The 15,750-nt window shown below is 46.4% G+C and overlaps 1 protein-coding gene across 1 annotated transcript in view; it reads right to left on the reverse strand.

Moving 5' to 3' along the window:
• The window catches only part of MANBA (mannosidase beta), a 907,503-nt gene that overhangs the window by 284,030 nt on the left and 607,723 nt on the right, over nt 1–15,750 (reverse strand). The window contains exons 10-11 of the mRNA XM_069630691.1: nt 13,250–13,336; nt 6,009–6,176 (exon numbers count right to left, since the gene is read on the reverse strand). Coding sequence (XP_069486792.1) covers nt 6,009–6,176; nt 13,250–13,336 — 255 coding nt within the window. The remainder of the gene's footprint in view (nt 1–6,008; nt 6,177–13,249; nt 13,337–15,750) is intronic.

The raw sequence follows: 15,750 nt of genomic DNA on the forward strand, positions 1-15,750 counted from the left end.
GTCGACCCTATCAGGAGGGATGGTAGGGTACGACGCCTGCTTTGCCGGGGCCGTGGCCGCCTGCACCACCAAACTCTCCGGAGTGGGGTGCCTGGTCAAGTAGCAGGGGTCGCTACTGGCTGGACGGTATTTACGCGACAAGGATCTGCCCACCGCCGGGAGACTCTCCGGAGCAGTCCAAGCCGCCGCCACCCTTCTCTGTAAAGCCATATGGAACGGCAGTACCGGGTCAGTTGGGGGACCAACATCAAGGATGTCCGTCAGATCATCCTGCACAAACTCCCCCGGGGGAGCAGACCATCCCAAATACTCAGACACCCTAGCCATAAGGCGCCGGTACGAGGAATCGGCATGGGAGCCAGGCTCAGGCCTACAAAAGTCCACCTCCGGGGAGGTGTCCAGTCCACTGGCATCATGCAGTGACTGCCTCAAATCGTCAAACTGACTATGGCCCGAGACAATTTCATCAGGCACCAGACTAGGAACCAGGCCATCAGAATCCTCATCCGCCTCCGAAATAAATTCCAGGTGGCGAAAAGGCACCCGAGAGTGCTTGCTCTTAACCAGAGCCTTCCTAGGGGGTACACCCGTGACACGGGGCACCTCCGACACGAAAGGCGTCGATGGCGTCGAGCGAATCGGCGCCGACGCCGAGAAAACCGGCAACGGCGCCGAGAGGATCGACGTCGAGGAAATCGGCGTCGACGTCAGATGCAGCGCCTCCAGTATCGGCGGCGTCGACACAGCCCTCGAGGCCGGAGCCCCGAGCGTGTCCCTCGACGACCTGAACGTCGACGGCCTCGACGACGTCCTCGAAGCCGGAGCCTCGAGAAAGCCTGTCGACGCCCTCGACGCCTCAGACGTCGACGTCTTCCTCGAAGACTTCACAGGAGCACACGGTCTCGAACGCGTCGAGGACCGGGACCTGGAACGGGTACGGCGAGAACGAGCCTCCTTGTCCGAACGGGACCGCTCCCGTGACTCGTGCCGACCACTCTTGCGAGCGGCGTCTCTCGACCTCACACGGCCGACCCCACTCGGGGGCGCGGACGGCAGAGTACCCTGCGACTCAAGAATCACCAACATTTTCTTCCCGAAGGAAGCCCATTCCTCCGGCGTCGCACGGCTGGTGGGGTAACCGACGTGCCGGGCAGAATCCTCGGAAGAGGACCTGGAAGGCGACCGGTGACGGCGCTTCCGAGAATGCCTCGAAGAGGCTGAGGAGTGGCGAGACCCACTCCTAGAAGAAGACCGACGAGACTTCCGACGATGACGCGGAGAGTCACCCCTCGAATCATCCGTCGAAAGCCCCGCCGACTTCGACTTCCGGGGCTTGGACACCCGACCTACCGACAACTTCTTCTTACGTTCGCGTAAGGCTTTGGACGTGAGCGACAGGCAGTCAACACAGTCATCCGTGTCGTGGGCCTCCCCGAGGCACCAGAGGCAGGCGTCGTGCGAGTCAGTCACCGACATCTTGGACCCACACTCCCCGCACTTCTTAAAGCCCGGACGCGGGGTTGAAGACGAAGTGGAAGACATCGCCGAAATTCACAAACGAACAGGTTCGAAGAACCAGAAAGAACAGAACTCCAAAGAGACGAGGCTTAGAACCGAGAAACACGAAGCAACACGTTCGCGGAAAAAACGGAACTGAGGCTACAGGCGTCGTGCGTCCTACTTATCACATCGGATGACGTCGGACGTCGGAGGAGGTCCTAGACGTCGGCGTATCGACGTCATCGACGCAGGACGCAGACGCCGGAAAAGTTTCCGAAGCAGCACAGCTGTGGTGATTACCTGTCATAGATATGGAATACGTCGGAGGACCCAATCCCCTCGAATTCAGCAATTCTCAGAGAGGCTATTGGGCGCAACTTCTAAATGCAATCCTGTACACATCAGATTCAACTTTTCTCGGGGAGGCTATTGGGCGCAGTTTCAAAATGCAATTATTTACACATCAGATTCAACTTTTCTCAGAGAGGCTATTGGGCGAAGTTTCTGAGTGCAATTGGGAACACTTCTAATTAAACTTTTCACAGGGAGGCTATTGGGCGCAGCTTCAATATGCAATCATTTACACATCAGATTCAGCTTTTCTCAGGGAGGCTATTGGGCGCAGTTTCTGAGTGCAATTGGGAACACTTCTCATTCAACTTTCACAGGGAGGCTATTGGGTGCAGCTTCAAAATGTAATCATGTACACATCAGATTCAACTTTTCTCAGAGAGGCTATTGGGCGCAACTTCAAAATGCAATCATGAACTCATCAAATTCAGCTTTTCTCAGAGAGGCTATTGGGCGCGGTTTCTGAGTGCAATTGGGAACACTTCTCATTCAACTTTCACAGGGAGGCTATTGGGCGCAGCTTCAATATGCAATCATTTACACATCAGATTCAGCTTTTCTCAGGGAGGCTATTGGGCGCAGTTTCTGAATGCAATTGGGAACACTTCTAATTCAGCTTTTCTCAGAGAGGCTATTGGGCGCAGCTTCTAAATGCAATCATGTACACATCAGATTCAACTTTTCTTAGAGAGGCTATTGGGCGCAGTTTCTGAGTGCAATTGGGAACACTTCTAATTCGACTTTTCTCAGGGAGGCTATTGGGCGCAACTTCTAAATGCAATCATGTACACATCAGATTCAACTTTTCTCGGGGAGGCTATTGGGCGCAGTTTCAAAATGCAATCATTTACACATCAGATTCAACTTTTCTTAGAGAGGCTATTGGGCGCAGTTTCTGAGTGCAATTGGGAGCACTTCTAATTCAACTTTTCTCAGGGAGGCTATTGGGCGCAACTTCTAAATGCAATCATGTACACATCAGATTCAACTTTTCTCGGGGAGGCTATTGGGCGCAGTTTCAAAATGCAATCATTTACACATCAGATTCAACTTTTCTTAGAGAGGCTATTGGGCGCAGTTTCTGAGTGCAATTGGGAACACTTCTCATTCAACTTTCACAGGGAGGCTATTGGGTGAAGCTTCAAAATGTAATCATGAACTCATCAAATTCAGCTTTTCTCAGAGAGGCTATTGGGCGCGGTTTCAATGCAATTCTAAGTTCAACTTTCACATGTATAGGACAGAGTTTCCCCACCCTCCCCCATGTTTTTGATATTCCCTACCCCAGACTACTGCATCCAACATGCCAACCGGTCAGGAAACTCAGATGGCTGAATGGTCATCATCCACAGGAGTGATTGGCCATGCTCCATCATACCCAATTCCAGAACAAGCTTGTACGGTCACGTGTCTACAATGTCCCTTAATCTCACAAGGAATCCTTCACCTTCGAGCTAATCTACAGATAACCTTACAAAAGTGCCTTTTCATTGCCGACATCTCCAACTTACTCGCCTCTGCCAAATTAACATACACGTATGTCTTTCTGTAAGATTTTAATGTCCCAGAGTCTCATGACAATTGCACTCAAAGTGCGCTTTTTTCACTGACCAGATCCATGGATCTCAAGCAAATTGTGCTCTCTGCTACGCACGACAAAGGCAAGACATCAGACCCACTCTTTACATCATTACTCCCCATCACCTGGGCTGACCCTATCCTACTAGACTGGTCTGACCACTCTGCCATGCCACTGTCAAACACCCCTGGGCCACAACTGTCAGGCTAATTACCCCTACACTCAGCGCCACTTATTCAAAACCTGTTGGGTCAATGCCTCAGTCCTCCTAGAATTATTTAACAACTCTGTTTAGAAACAGGTGGACAATCATGTCCCCCTAAAAGCCAGCCTTGCTAAGACCAAACCATCCGCCCCTTGGTACATCTCACCAATCTGAAATCTCTCTGTGGCAACAGTAGGATTCTGATTAGTGAGGCAACAGCTGCTAACTCCTCCACCACCATTGAGGAAGCCTCTAACAGGAGTAACGCCCTCTACAAAGTAGACAAACCGGTTCTATGTGATATTTTTGCATATTTTTTAATTGCCGAACACAACAAACACCTATTTATTTGGGCCTTTTTTGCATGACATTTAAATGCTGAAATATCACAAACTTCCCCCTCCATCTCTTGAAAGGCATTCCCGTCCCCACCCCCACCCGTTGGTTTTCCTGTTGATTGGGGGGTTTTGCCCCCCCCCAGAATTCCCATTTCCTCACCCACTTCCCCCCTTTCCCAGCCCAACACACACTTTCTCCCCACACACACACACAACACAACACATTAAACACACTTACCCTATTCAATGCTCCGTTCCACTCCTGCCCACGATCGTCAGCCCCTGCGGCAGGGGCATGACAGTTCGATTTAGAAAGACTGCTCTGTGCGGTCAACGAGCAGTCTTTCTAAATGGATCTTTTCTTTCTCGATTATCTTTTCCCAAAAAAATTGTACCAAACCCGAGCCTGAGGTGCCAGAAACTCCAGAAAAAAGAGACGGAATCTGCAATGGAATCTGCAACTTTTTTCAAATGAAAAAATAGACCAAAATCTGACAGGTCATTGAATCAACCTCCCAGAGCATTAGCCTCCCCCGCACTCCAATATGCACACTACCCATCTGGATAGAATTCTTTTGTCTCTCTCCCACAGAACTCCTAGAAACATTCACATCCCTCAAACCTGCTTCCTATTCTGAAGATATCATCCCGGCCTCCATCATTAAACAATTGATGGGCCAGGGGCTCCATGCACTCCTCAGCATCATTAATGCCTACCTCACTGGATGGTCATTCCCGGACATCCTCAAGATTGATCTCATACGACATTTGGAAGAAACTAACCTAGACCCGTCATGGACAGCGAACCTCCTGCAAAGTTATGGAAAAGATTAATGCCAGACTAGCATTAAACCACAAAAAGTCATCCAATGGTCATAGCACAAAATAGAGCTGCGAGGGCTGCAGATCAAAATTCCTGTTCAGGGTGTATATATAGTGTATTTTTACATTTCATATACTAGTTAAAAACAACTGTACATAAAGAATAATGCACCTCCAAATTTACATCATAGTATCATTGAAATTCTGAATGCTTTATACAGGTACAGAACTCTGAGGTGACTTTTAAAATCTGCATAATGTCCTTTTGGGGGTATGTCACTCTTTAAAATAAAAAAAATGTAAGTGAATAGATGACACCGTTTCTGATCATCCAAAGTAGAAACGTAGTGAGAATGAATTTCAATAGATAGTCTAAAATGAAGAGGCATTTCTCTAAGTGCCCAATTCTGAGTCTAAGGAGGCACATCGATGGTCCTCGGTGGTGGTGATTGACTCCAGAGCGGGAATGGGCCTCACAGCCGCCATGAACCTCAGGTAGTGATTAGCCTATTGGCAAGGATGGGCCATAAAGAATGGAAGGCCCTCCTGCCTCAGAGCATGGATGGGTCTTGAAGCAGGGATGTTCCTTTGGGTAGGTTTAGTTCTCAGGGTTGGGGCTGCAGCATGGATGTCTTGGGTGATGAAATGGGACTCTTGGGCCAGGGACTAACCTTCGGAGGTGATGGCCTGCAGATTAGAAGCAGGAATGGTCATTGTGTGATGTACAGGAACAACCTTAAGGAAAAGCTCTGGCAAAGTTAACATTGACTTTGGAGAGCAGTAAAACCGTGGCTAACAGAGAATGTGATGATGTCAGAACTAGCAGATTATACGATTATTCTACAATGCAAATGATATGTCTCTAAGGCAAAATTAAGTATTATAGAACAATAAGAAAAATATTAACAGCCTTGCTAGAGCAGTTCTTGCTGTCTATCAGCTGTGCAAATAATTGAAGTTGCCATTATCCAATCAAATGGCACTCAAGTTATCAACTACAGAAAGATGGGTGGCTGTGCTGTCCTTGGAAGGGTTTGAACTTGTGGCCTGCGGATTGAGCAAAGCTCACAGCAGCAGAGGTTAACTCCCTAAACTATCTAACAGGTAGCAATCTCAGAGAAACCAGTCAATTGTCCTCCATCGGTCTCATCCTCTCCCTCTCACTAATTGTCTCCCATCCATCCTTATAATTTCTCTTAAAAAAGTAACTTACTGAAAGAACAAGGTCTCTGATAATTTTCACATAAAGTGTTACATAATCCTGGCGATAGAGAGGCAGGCGATCATGTGGAACGAAGAACCAGTTCTGAGCAAGAGCTGCCTCGTTTTCATTATTTCCACTCCATATGATGATGGACGGATGGGACTTTAATCTTCGCACCTGAAACAAAATGGTAACGTAAACGTTTATAAAAGAACATTATTTTGATTCAACAAATAAAGAGTAACATTTACTTGTCAATCAGCACTCTTGGGCTTTTTACACCTGTTTTCTACACCGTGCTGCAGTAGCACAGTGGTCCCTTTTCACTCTCAGTTCATAGAATGCTCCCATTATAAGAAGCCATGCTGCCTTTTCTCTGCAAGGGACAAGCCCTGAAATGTGCTTATGCAGACTAGGAAACGAGTCCTGCAGAGGAGATATTTCCAATGAACCTCAAAGTCAAAGCTTGCAGTTTGAGGAGTATCCAAAAGCCTTAATTACAGGAAAAAGGGTGTGTTTTCAAAATGGTTTTAAAACAGGAAAACGGCTGGTTATTCTAATCTTCGTATAAGCAAAACATAGGCAACCGATCTGCTCAGTTCAAATAGTGTTTATATAGTATAATCCTGTGAACATGTGTTTCCCTTGTAGAGAGGGCTTCTTCTGGGCAGTGCACTGAGTTAACAGTGAAAATAAATATTTAAAATAAACTGAAAATGGAAAGCAAGCACACTGGAGAAATTTAGATTCAATTCCAAACAAGAAATGTGAAAATAATAGGTATTTAGTATGAGATATAAATAATCTTGTAGTGGGTTTCATAAATGTATTTTATGTGTCTGTCTTCTGTGTTTTAAATAAAGAAGTGTTCTATCATTAAAGAACAAGTATAAGTATTGGAAAAAGTGGAAACTAACATTCAAGTGTGACACAAAAAAAGGAATAGGCTAAAGTAGTATCTGAATGGCTCTCTGATTCCAAGTCTCTGCTCGGTCGCCTGCCGCTAGGTCCGTGAGGACTGCTCAGTGTTATGTACTTATGAGATAAGAGACCTAGAAAAACAATACTTAAACCATGTACATTAGTAAAATGTTTTGTCCATAGACATAGTGAAAGGACTCGGGAGAGGGCAAGAAATAGGGCAGACAGGCTACTAGATGGCAAAGAAATGTTTGTAGAAATAAAGCACTACATTTTATATAATGTGGGGTGAACGGAGTAGCACAGACAACAACGTGAAAGTGTCCAAATGTTTTATTTTCATTTTAATATCTTTGAAGACAATGTATGGGTGGTTCGGTTAAGGTTGAGAATAATAAATGCCTTTAATATCTGAAATATGTTTAAAAAAAGAATGAATAGGGCAGATAGATACAGCCCAATATGCTCACCTAGGAAGCAGGATGATGCTGTGTGAAAAAGGTTAAATACCCAAGTCGGGGCGACTCAGCTCATCACCACCATCACAGCAGGTCAATAAATTGAGCACCACAAGCAGGTAGCAGAGACTGTATTACAGCGCTTGGAAGCTGAAGCAATCCGGCTTGAAACGCTGTATAATTCAAGGAACATTTGTCATTGTCATTTGTCATTGTCCCATGGGTGCTGGGATTGGGGATTGGGATTGAGATAGTTGGAATATCATTGAACAGTAAAATGCAAAATTGAGTTTAATCTCGCCAATAAGTTTGCCTTTTGTTTGTATTAATGCCTTTACTAACAGCTTGAAGCTTACGTATTGAGGTTTTCCTTGACTCACAAGAACAACATATCTCTGAATCCCTGTGCCAGTGAAGGGAGAGGCGCAGCTGGTCAAGCTGGGAACATGCAGCTTGACCCGCTGCCAGCATGGAGAGAGGAAAATCACTTATCAGCTACAAGGAAAAAACGACGGCTTCCCTTGCAACTGAATAGACCATAGCTGAATAGCACATTAATAGAATTGGTACCTCCGATCTAAAAACACCAGGGTTCAATTCCTCATTAAGGACTGTAGGCTGCCTTGTGCCTGGTAGCTACCTTGCTATGCTGAAGAGGGCAACCTTAGAGAACCTAAAGGGAAAGTAGAAGCCCCTCTGATCCAGCATCCCAGAGGAGGTGGAAGAAAGGAAGCCAGTGCTAGCCTAAGGAAGGGACTAAGCAACCTAAAGTTCCACAGTGAAGGAGGGACTGTGGGCAGCCTGAATACTCCTGCAAGGGAAGAGGTGAGAAGAGGTGAACCCAGTTTGAAGGAGTCATGCAAGAGAATGATCCCCTTACTCCAAGTGAACAGAACCCAAGAGAGTGACGATACCCCAACATGGGGTGGGGGTGAGAGGGCTTGAAAGTAAGGATACCCCAAAAGGCGAACGAAAGTTAAGAGACCGCAGGAGAAGAAGAGAGGGTGAAGATACTCCAAGAGAGGGAAACAAGAGTCAAGTGACCCCAGGAAAGGGGGAGAGACTGAGGATACCCTTGAGCAGGGATAAAAGAGAGAAGCAAGAGAGAATACCCAAAGTAGAAGTGAAAGAGTGTGTGAAACCCAAAGTGGAAAATAAACATCCCAATGGGGGTAAACAAGTGAAAACGGCACCAGATGTGTCAGAGGAAAGAGGGACTGAAATATCCAAAGAAAGACTTTATTTTGAACGTTTTTTTGAGCATTTCACCATTACAGCATGAATTGAAAAACTTTCTATCCAGGGTATAAAATCTGGGACAGAAGCAGTGTGTGTTAGGTTCTATAAATGGAGTAGGATAGGACAGGATTTGAGTTAAGGACGTTATGTCTTGATTCATCCTGACAAGAATACACTTCCCATGAATATTTGAGTTTCAGAATAGGGAATGTATCATTTAGAGTTAATTTACATTAAGTTTGCTATGTTCTTTGAAGCAGGCCAGAAAAGATAATAAATAGCCATGAACATAATGTCCCAGAGTCAGAGTACCACATGTGGCTTGCCACAGTATCCAGATTGCTTATTTCTTATAACACTTCATGTCTTTGGCAGACATTATTTCTTGCTTAATGCCCAAAAACGTTATCTCCTTGACTTTATCATTAAATGCTCATCCAATGTTTCCCTAATGACTGAAGTTTATCATTATTGGGAATTCCTCAAACGTGTTCCAGCCATGTGGTGCTTACTATATACATACTTATAATCATGGTTTCAAATATGTAGACAAATCATTTTGACTTGTGGTTCATGGATAATTTAGTACACATTTGACTGGTCCAGTTTTTGGAACGTTTTTTGTCACATTCACAAGTTTTACAACTGTTGCAGTTAAAAAAAACCAAGGGCCTCATCATGAGTTGGGCGGTATCCTGGCTCTAATGTTCCCGAGCAGAATTACCGTTAGCACTGTGGCATGCGACGGCATTAGCGCTGGATCACAACCTGTCGTGAACGCACACACCACCACGATGGTAGCAGTAATAGGGCACTCTGGCTTTAAATCCGCCGAAACCCAATGGAATTACCGTTACCACTGGCCATTCAGCATAATTAGCGCAGGCGGAAATAGCGTCATCGTAGGAATGGGAAGTATGCTGGTGGCCATCTTGAAAACAGAATACACCCTTAATCCCCCACTTCCTACAGCCATCCGGACCCAAAAGTGACAGGAAATATGTCGCAAGAAAGGACCAAAAGGAAGGGGCCCGAACACCGGCTTCGGAAGACAAAATTCAGTTAGGGGGATCTCCAGGTCCTCACTGATGAGGTGGTTGGCCATTGCAAGGAATTGCATGGTAGCAGGCAGAGGAAAACATCTGGGCAGCGGAAGACTGCAATCTGGCAATCAATTAGCCAGAAGGTGACTGCCGTAGGCATGGTCCCCTGGGATGCAGAGGATTGCCGTAAACGGTGGAATGACTTTCCGGTCAGAGTGCACGGTCTCCTCTCCCAACACAGGCAGCAGGCCATGTCCACACAGCCCCTTTCCCTCACCCATGGGAGGGAAAGGCGAGCACCATAATCAACATTGAGGGGATCAGGGGAATTGGCGGAGCAAAGCCGGGTTCCAGGAACCCAGATGCAGGAGGCAGGTGTGTTCCCCCCAATACACAGTGCAAATGCCCAACCAAAGAAAGTGTTCCAGATGCCAGCAGGGCCAGCATCAGGATCGGGTGGTCAGGCTGACTGGCTGGAGTGCCACATTAGGCCCCTGCCACACCAGTCTGGGGGGAGGCCTTCAAGTGCACCCCTGAAACTATGTGGAATTAGAAGAGGCGGCATGCGCCCCATCGAAGTGTAATGCACCCCACTCCCCTGCTGGCCTGGGCCGTGGCATCAGGAATGCAGTGTGCAAGTAATCATGACACAGCACTACTGTCAAACTAGCATGTGCCAGGCCATGTATGGCAGCCACATGCCGGTATGGCAGCCGAGCTGTATGGCAGTGTATGACTCCTTAGACCTGCAAGGGATCAGTGACTCAATCACCAAACCAAACTGGGCATCACTGCTGGCTCCACATCAGCGTCCCATAGCAGTGCCCTGGACGATGTAACAAAATCTGCACCCCCCAGGTGTGTTTTGTTTTTGCAGGGTAGGGGCTGGGGGCGCAAGATCACATATAATCAACCCATGAGCTGCATTAGCTAAGGCTGGGCCTGGATGCCGCCGCATGGCTATAAGTGTACACCACAAAATGCATTTCCCTGCAGAGTCACTTGCATGAATGGTTGACCCGGACAGCTGCACTTGCCTGAACAGGCCTCCTTGGCCGGACAAAGGCCAAAGGGCACCTGTCCATGGGTCAGACATACTTGGCTGCGAACAGACCCATCCTGATGTGGTCACATGCAATGGGCCATGTACATCCATACCCTTCTGGCCACACGGGTGGGGCGTCTCTCTGATAAATCGGATGTGTGACTTGCAAGCCAACCTACGGGAATGCACGATGCCTAACAGCATGTAATTTGTCCCCCTACAGGCTCTCAGCCGGCTCAGAATGAGGCAGAACGGGATGAGGGGGAATGCCCATCGATGACCACGGCCTCCAGGTCATAAACTGCCACTAAAACCCCTGAAGGGCCATCTGACAGGATGGGCAAGTGTAAGGGACCCCATGTCACACCAGGTCCCAGTAAAGGCGCACCTGCAGGTGCTAGTGCAGGCCCTGCACCCACCCCACATGCCTCAGGAATCACAACACCATCTGCACCCCAACAGCCGGCCAAAGTGTCTGTAATGCTGTGGGCCAGCTGACAATGGGGGACATCTTCCCGGAAGGAATATTTGTGTCCATAGACGACTTCTCCCGTAGGTTGGGGGTGGCCCATTTAAGGTGCTGAAGTACCATCGTGTGAAGGCAGCATTTCGTAGACAGTTGTCCTCGTTCCTGGCAGAACCGGAAACTCATGAATGTATTAGAGAAGTGGTAACTGCCCAGGGGACTCTTCAAGGCGTGTCCAGACTATGCAGCTTAATTCAGACACACCTAATGTCAAGAAACCGGATTAAAGCTAGAATGGAAGCGGATCTGGGGCTAACTAACGTTGGAGGATGACAAATGGCATAGATGCTGCCAGCTGACCAAAACAATTTCACTTAGTGCAGGTCTCCTACTTATACAGTTTAAGATACTGAATCATTTACACTATACACCAGCCAGACTGGCCAAGTTTACTCCTGGTGCGAGTGGCTACTATGAGAAGAGCGCAGGATGCAAGCCGACTCGTACCATATGTACTGGGAGTGCCCCCCCCCAGCCTAGAATCTTGGGGTAGAATTGCTGCAATAATTGCTGAAATACTAGACATTCCTCCATCCATAAGACTGCTCAGATGCCTGCTGGACGACATTGGCAAGGTTTCTGTTACTACCTGGCGCTTTTTCAACATATCATGCAAGTGCGTCCTCAAATATTGTAAATCTACGCATGCCCCTTGCAGTGACGAATGGATGCGAGCATTGGTTTTCACCAATGAGAGGGCGGAGGGGTGTGTTAATGTTTTCAATAATTACATGAGAATGTCCTGAACTGTTCAATACTTTACTTCTCTATCGTAGTAGTATGACGCTTCAGTGCGCACACCACGTACTTTCATCTAAACTGTGCTCAATGCTATGCTTATTGTATGACTGTCTCAGAAATAAAGGTTTTAAAAAAAATCATCTCTTTTTAACACCATTCCCGGGTAACTAAAGTATCATGTTTGTTCCCATTTTCAAATGCTTTATTCACATTTGCACAAGCTAACCTCCACAGTGAGTTTAAAAACGCATTTGGATTGGGTTCTTGCTGATTTAACCTGAACATTCCCCCTACAGAATTAGCACAGTGATGACAATCGTGTTTTTGGGAAAGCACACTTGCAACCGGATTCTATACTTCACCAACCACTGGATCTGACCTCAGAAAAAGGCTCCTGATTGGGAGGCTCTATGACCCCTGCTTCAAGGCTCAGGTTTTGTTCTCACAGGTTTACCAAACTATTGCACATATCTTAGAACACAAACTTTAGTGGTTACAATCTAAAATGGTGCCTATAATATGGCTTCCAAATTCTGCTTCGAGTCCACTGAAAAATGTTCCCCCATACTGAATGTATGTTTATGCATTCCACTGTCTTCTCGCGCTCCACCAACCGGGATTAACTCGTACTTTGATAATTAACTAGGCAGACATCCGTTGGCCTTCTCCATGTTTTACAACTGTCCAATCAAACTCTCAAATGTAAATCAAGCATCCTGCCGCCTGCCCGGTGAAAATGCAGCCAACATACAGGAAGCCCTCCAAGCATTCTGAAAGCAGACCTCATTCGTAGCGCTTGTAAACCATTTCAACCCACATTCATAATGTGTTATCTTGGGGTGATGGCTCGCGCGGAAAAAGAAAAAAAGGAGGATGGTGGTGGACGTATCGAAAATATTTCACCCAATGGAGATTTCACAGAATCCATTTCACGAAAAACGAAGTCTACTTTTTAACTTGTTCTACTTTTCTTTTTAATGTGGGGGGGGACCACCCGCACACCCCCCTCAGCCCTCCCTACCCTAAGTTATACTCTTACCCCACACCCCACCTATTATGCGTTACACATATACCGTTTCCCCTACCATTTTTGCTGAACTCTCATTAGGTGAAATGGTATTTGAAGAAATCTACGGTAACGATAGAATATAGTTCCCACACACGTTTATGCCAGGGCAGTGCATCTCAGCACATCCTTTCTAGATGACCGACTCAAATGCGTTCACTAAAAACGAAAGCAGTGTGGTACGGCTTAATAAATCTTATGCATACTGTACCTGGTGAGTCACTTCTTTTTTGACTGACTCTAGGAAGCTGGAGTCAGTTGGGTAAAGGGCACATGCAAACATGAAATCTTGCCAGATCTAAAAGACAGAAATTGAAGAAAGATAGTAAATGACCAAAGGATGTCTTCCCATTAGCATACAGATCGAAGTGTCATTACAGCATGAAAAGTCCTAGAACAAGAATGGACAAGCGGTTTTAGCTATCGTTTGTTCTCATGGTATGACATATCAGGAGACTGTTGAACCACCTTAGGGGAGCAGGGCATTCCGTCTGTGGACCCCAGCCTCCTATAGAGGCTGCGGCCCCTCAACGCGGATGCCAAAGCAGGCAGAAACACATATCAAGCTTTGCTGTTGATACTCTTGCTCCGAGAAGATGTGCCTGCCAATTTGGTCTGGGCTGCCCATATATGTGGGCAGGATGAGGGCGATACACAAACTGGCACTGCATTCTCTGCTGGTAAGGCGCCTCGCACAGAAATGGCAGATCAAAGCATCATGTCCCATTCCTGTTGAGGGATTCATAGATCTTTTTCTTCCCGACAAAAAGTAGAGACTGAATTTAAGTCTCCAAGTCCGAGCGTAAGAAGTGACCAACTACTTATCCTTCAAGAAAGCCACATAAAAGCACTTGAATATAGTGTATGGAAAAAGGAGTTATTCACACAGTGGCTATAATGGCCATCTAGGGCCAGATTATTGAAACTTTGCTCCTGTGCAAAAAAATAAAATAGAGAAAATTAATTTAGGACCAGTTTTGCGCTCAGATAACATCGAATGGAGGGTGTCATCCTAGTACATATTTTCAAAAAAATGTTTTTGTGGAAAGATGAAGTAGAAAGATTTTTTGCATTATTTTCGCTGCTTAACAAGAAACGAATGCAGTAAACCGATTTATTTTTCATTGAACGCTGCAAAGGTGGTACACACAATCGCCTTATTTACATTTGCTCTAGTTCAATCGTTTTTAAATAATATGAACTGGGACAAAACCGTCTTGCTTCATTCCGTACTAACCATACTGGTGCTTAATGGATTTGCTAAATATTTTGCACTAGTGAAAATGTTAGATAATCTGGCCGTGGCACGTTTGGAGCTAAAGATGAGCTCATGTCCTTAAACACTTTGCACAAAAACACAAGCCTAGACTCTTTGAGACTACTATGCTGGTAATGTGGCTAAGTACAAAACCGTCATAACATACACAATGAAAACAAATTCGTATTCTGGCATACAGCCTATGTCGGCCATTTTTTATTAAATAGGTTCAAAGTGTACAAGGTACTCAGAACACAATTTCTCATGCCTGCAGATCCATGTTGGAACACATTTTCTTCTGTTTCAAGCCAATGCTGCCCGCCTTAGCTGGGTGGCCCCTGAGTGCTGATGTTGGGGTGCACTACGGGCACATTGTTGGCTTGCAGCCCGGAAGATTCTCCCTCTCAGTCCTGTGAGGTGGCCTTACTACGCTATAAAAGGCTGTGGAATCAACAACGCCTGTCTTAGCTCTAATGAAATAGCGAAGTAACACACACACAGCTCCCTGCAACTCCTGGGACAGGAACCCTGAGCTGTGCAGTGACTGCAATCTCAAACACATTGTCAGAAGATCAACTGCCACCTCTTTCTGAGTGCCCTATAGCAGTCTGTCCTAACCTTTCCTTCTCCAACTATATTAATCTTTTACACAGTCTCTCCTAGACCGGGCAACATCTCACCTCCCGAATTGGCAGCCATGAATTACTTACTATTCAAGAGTTTGCCTCGTGGAATAATTTAAAAGGTCATCCTGGTTCAAAAAGCCATCACAGTTTTACTGGGCAGCTGGAACACCACAGAGTCAGACTCTACATGTCATTATGTACCCGTTGCCCATTGTGGTGAGGTGTAGTAAGGAGTCGGACAAAGGGATGGCATGTTTCAACAAAGCTTTATTAAGATGTGAAGCAAAGAACCTACATCTCTTTGTCTCTAAAGGGCTGTCCCTATCTGAACCAACAACAACTCGGGTGCTCATCGTCAGGATGTTTACTCAAATGAAAAGTATCAGTCCTCTGTCCAAAATCTACTCTTACCCTACCACTAATCTACAAAAAGTGTTCAGCCTCGCATATCTTACAAAGTCCTGGTCAGACCGACGGCCATAGGTGGGGTGGGCTTCCCAGGCCTGGATCTCTACTACAGAGCAGCACAACTATGTATAAGGGTGTATCACCTCTCCACCCCATCTCAAACAGTGCGCTGTTATGGACACCGATGTGTTGGCACCAGTCTCGCTGGCAAAATGGTTCTGGGTTCTGTAGAGTGAGATCCTTAGGAGAGTGCTGTTACACCTCATTCTAGAGGTATTTGGGACGATCTGGAGGGAGGGGAAGGCACTCAGTGGTTAACAACGTGGTCCTCGCCACTCAGCTGCATTTGCCCCCACCCCTCGCTGTGTAATCATATAGCTGAGCCACTCCAATTTCAGGCATGGTATGAGGGAGGCCTTG

This window comes from Ambystoma mexicanum, chromosome 6q, assembly GCF_040938575.1.
Source record: "Ambystoma mexicanum isolate Mex_15411 chromosome 6q, UKY_AmexF1_1, whole genome shotgun sequence".
Classification (NCBI taxonomy): domain Eukaryota; kingdom Metazoa; phylum Chordata; class Amphibia; order Caudata; family Ambystomatidae; genus Ambystoma; species Ambystoma mexicanum.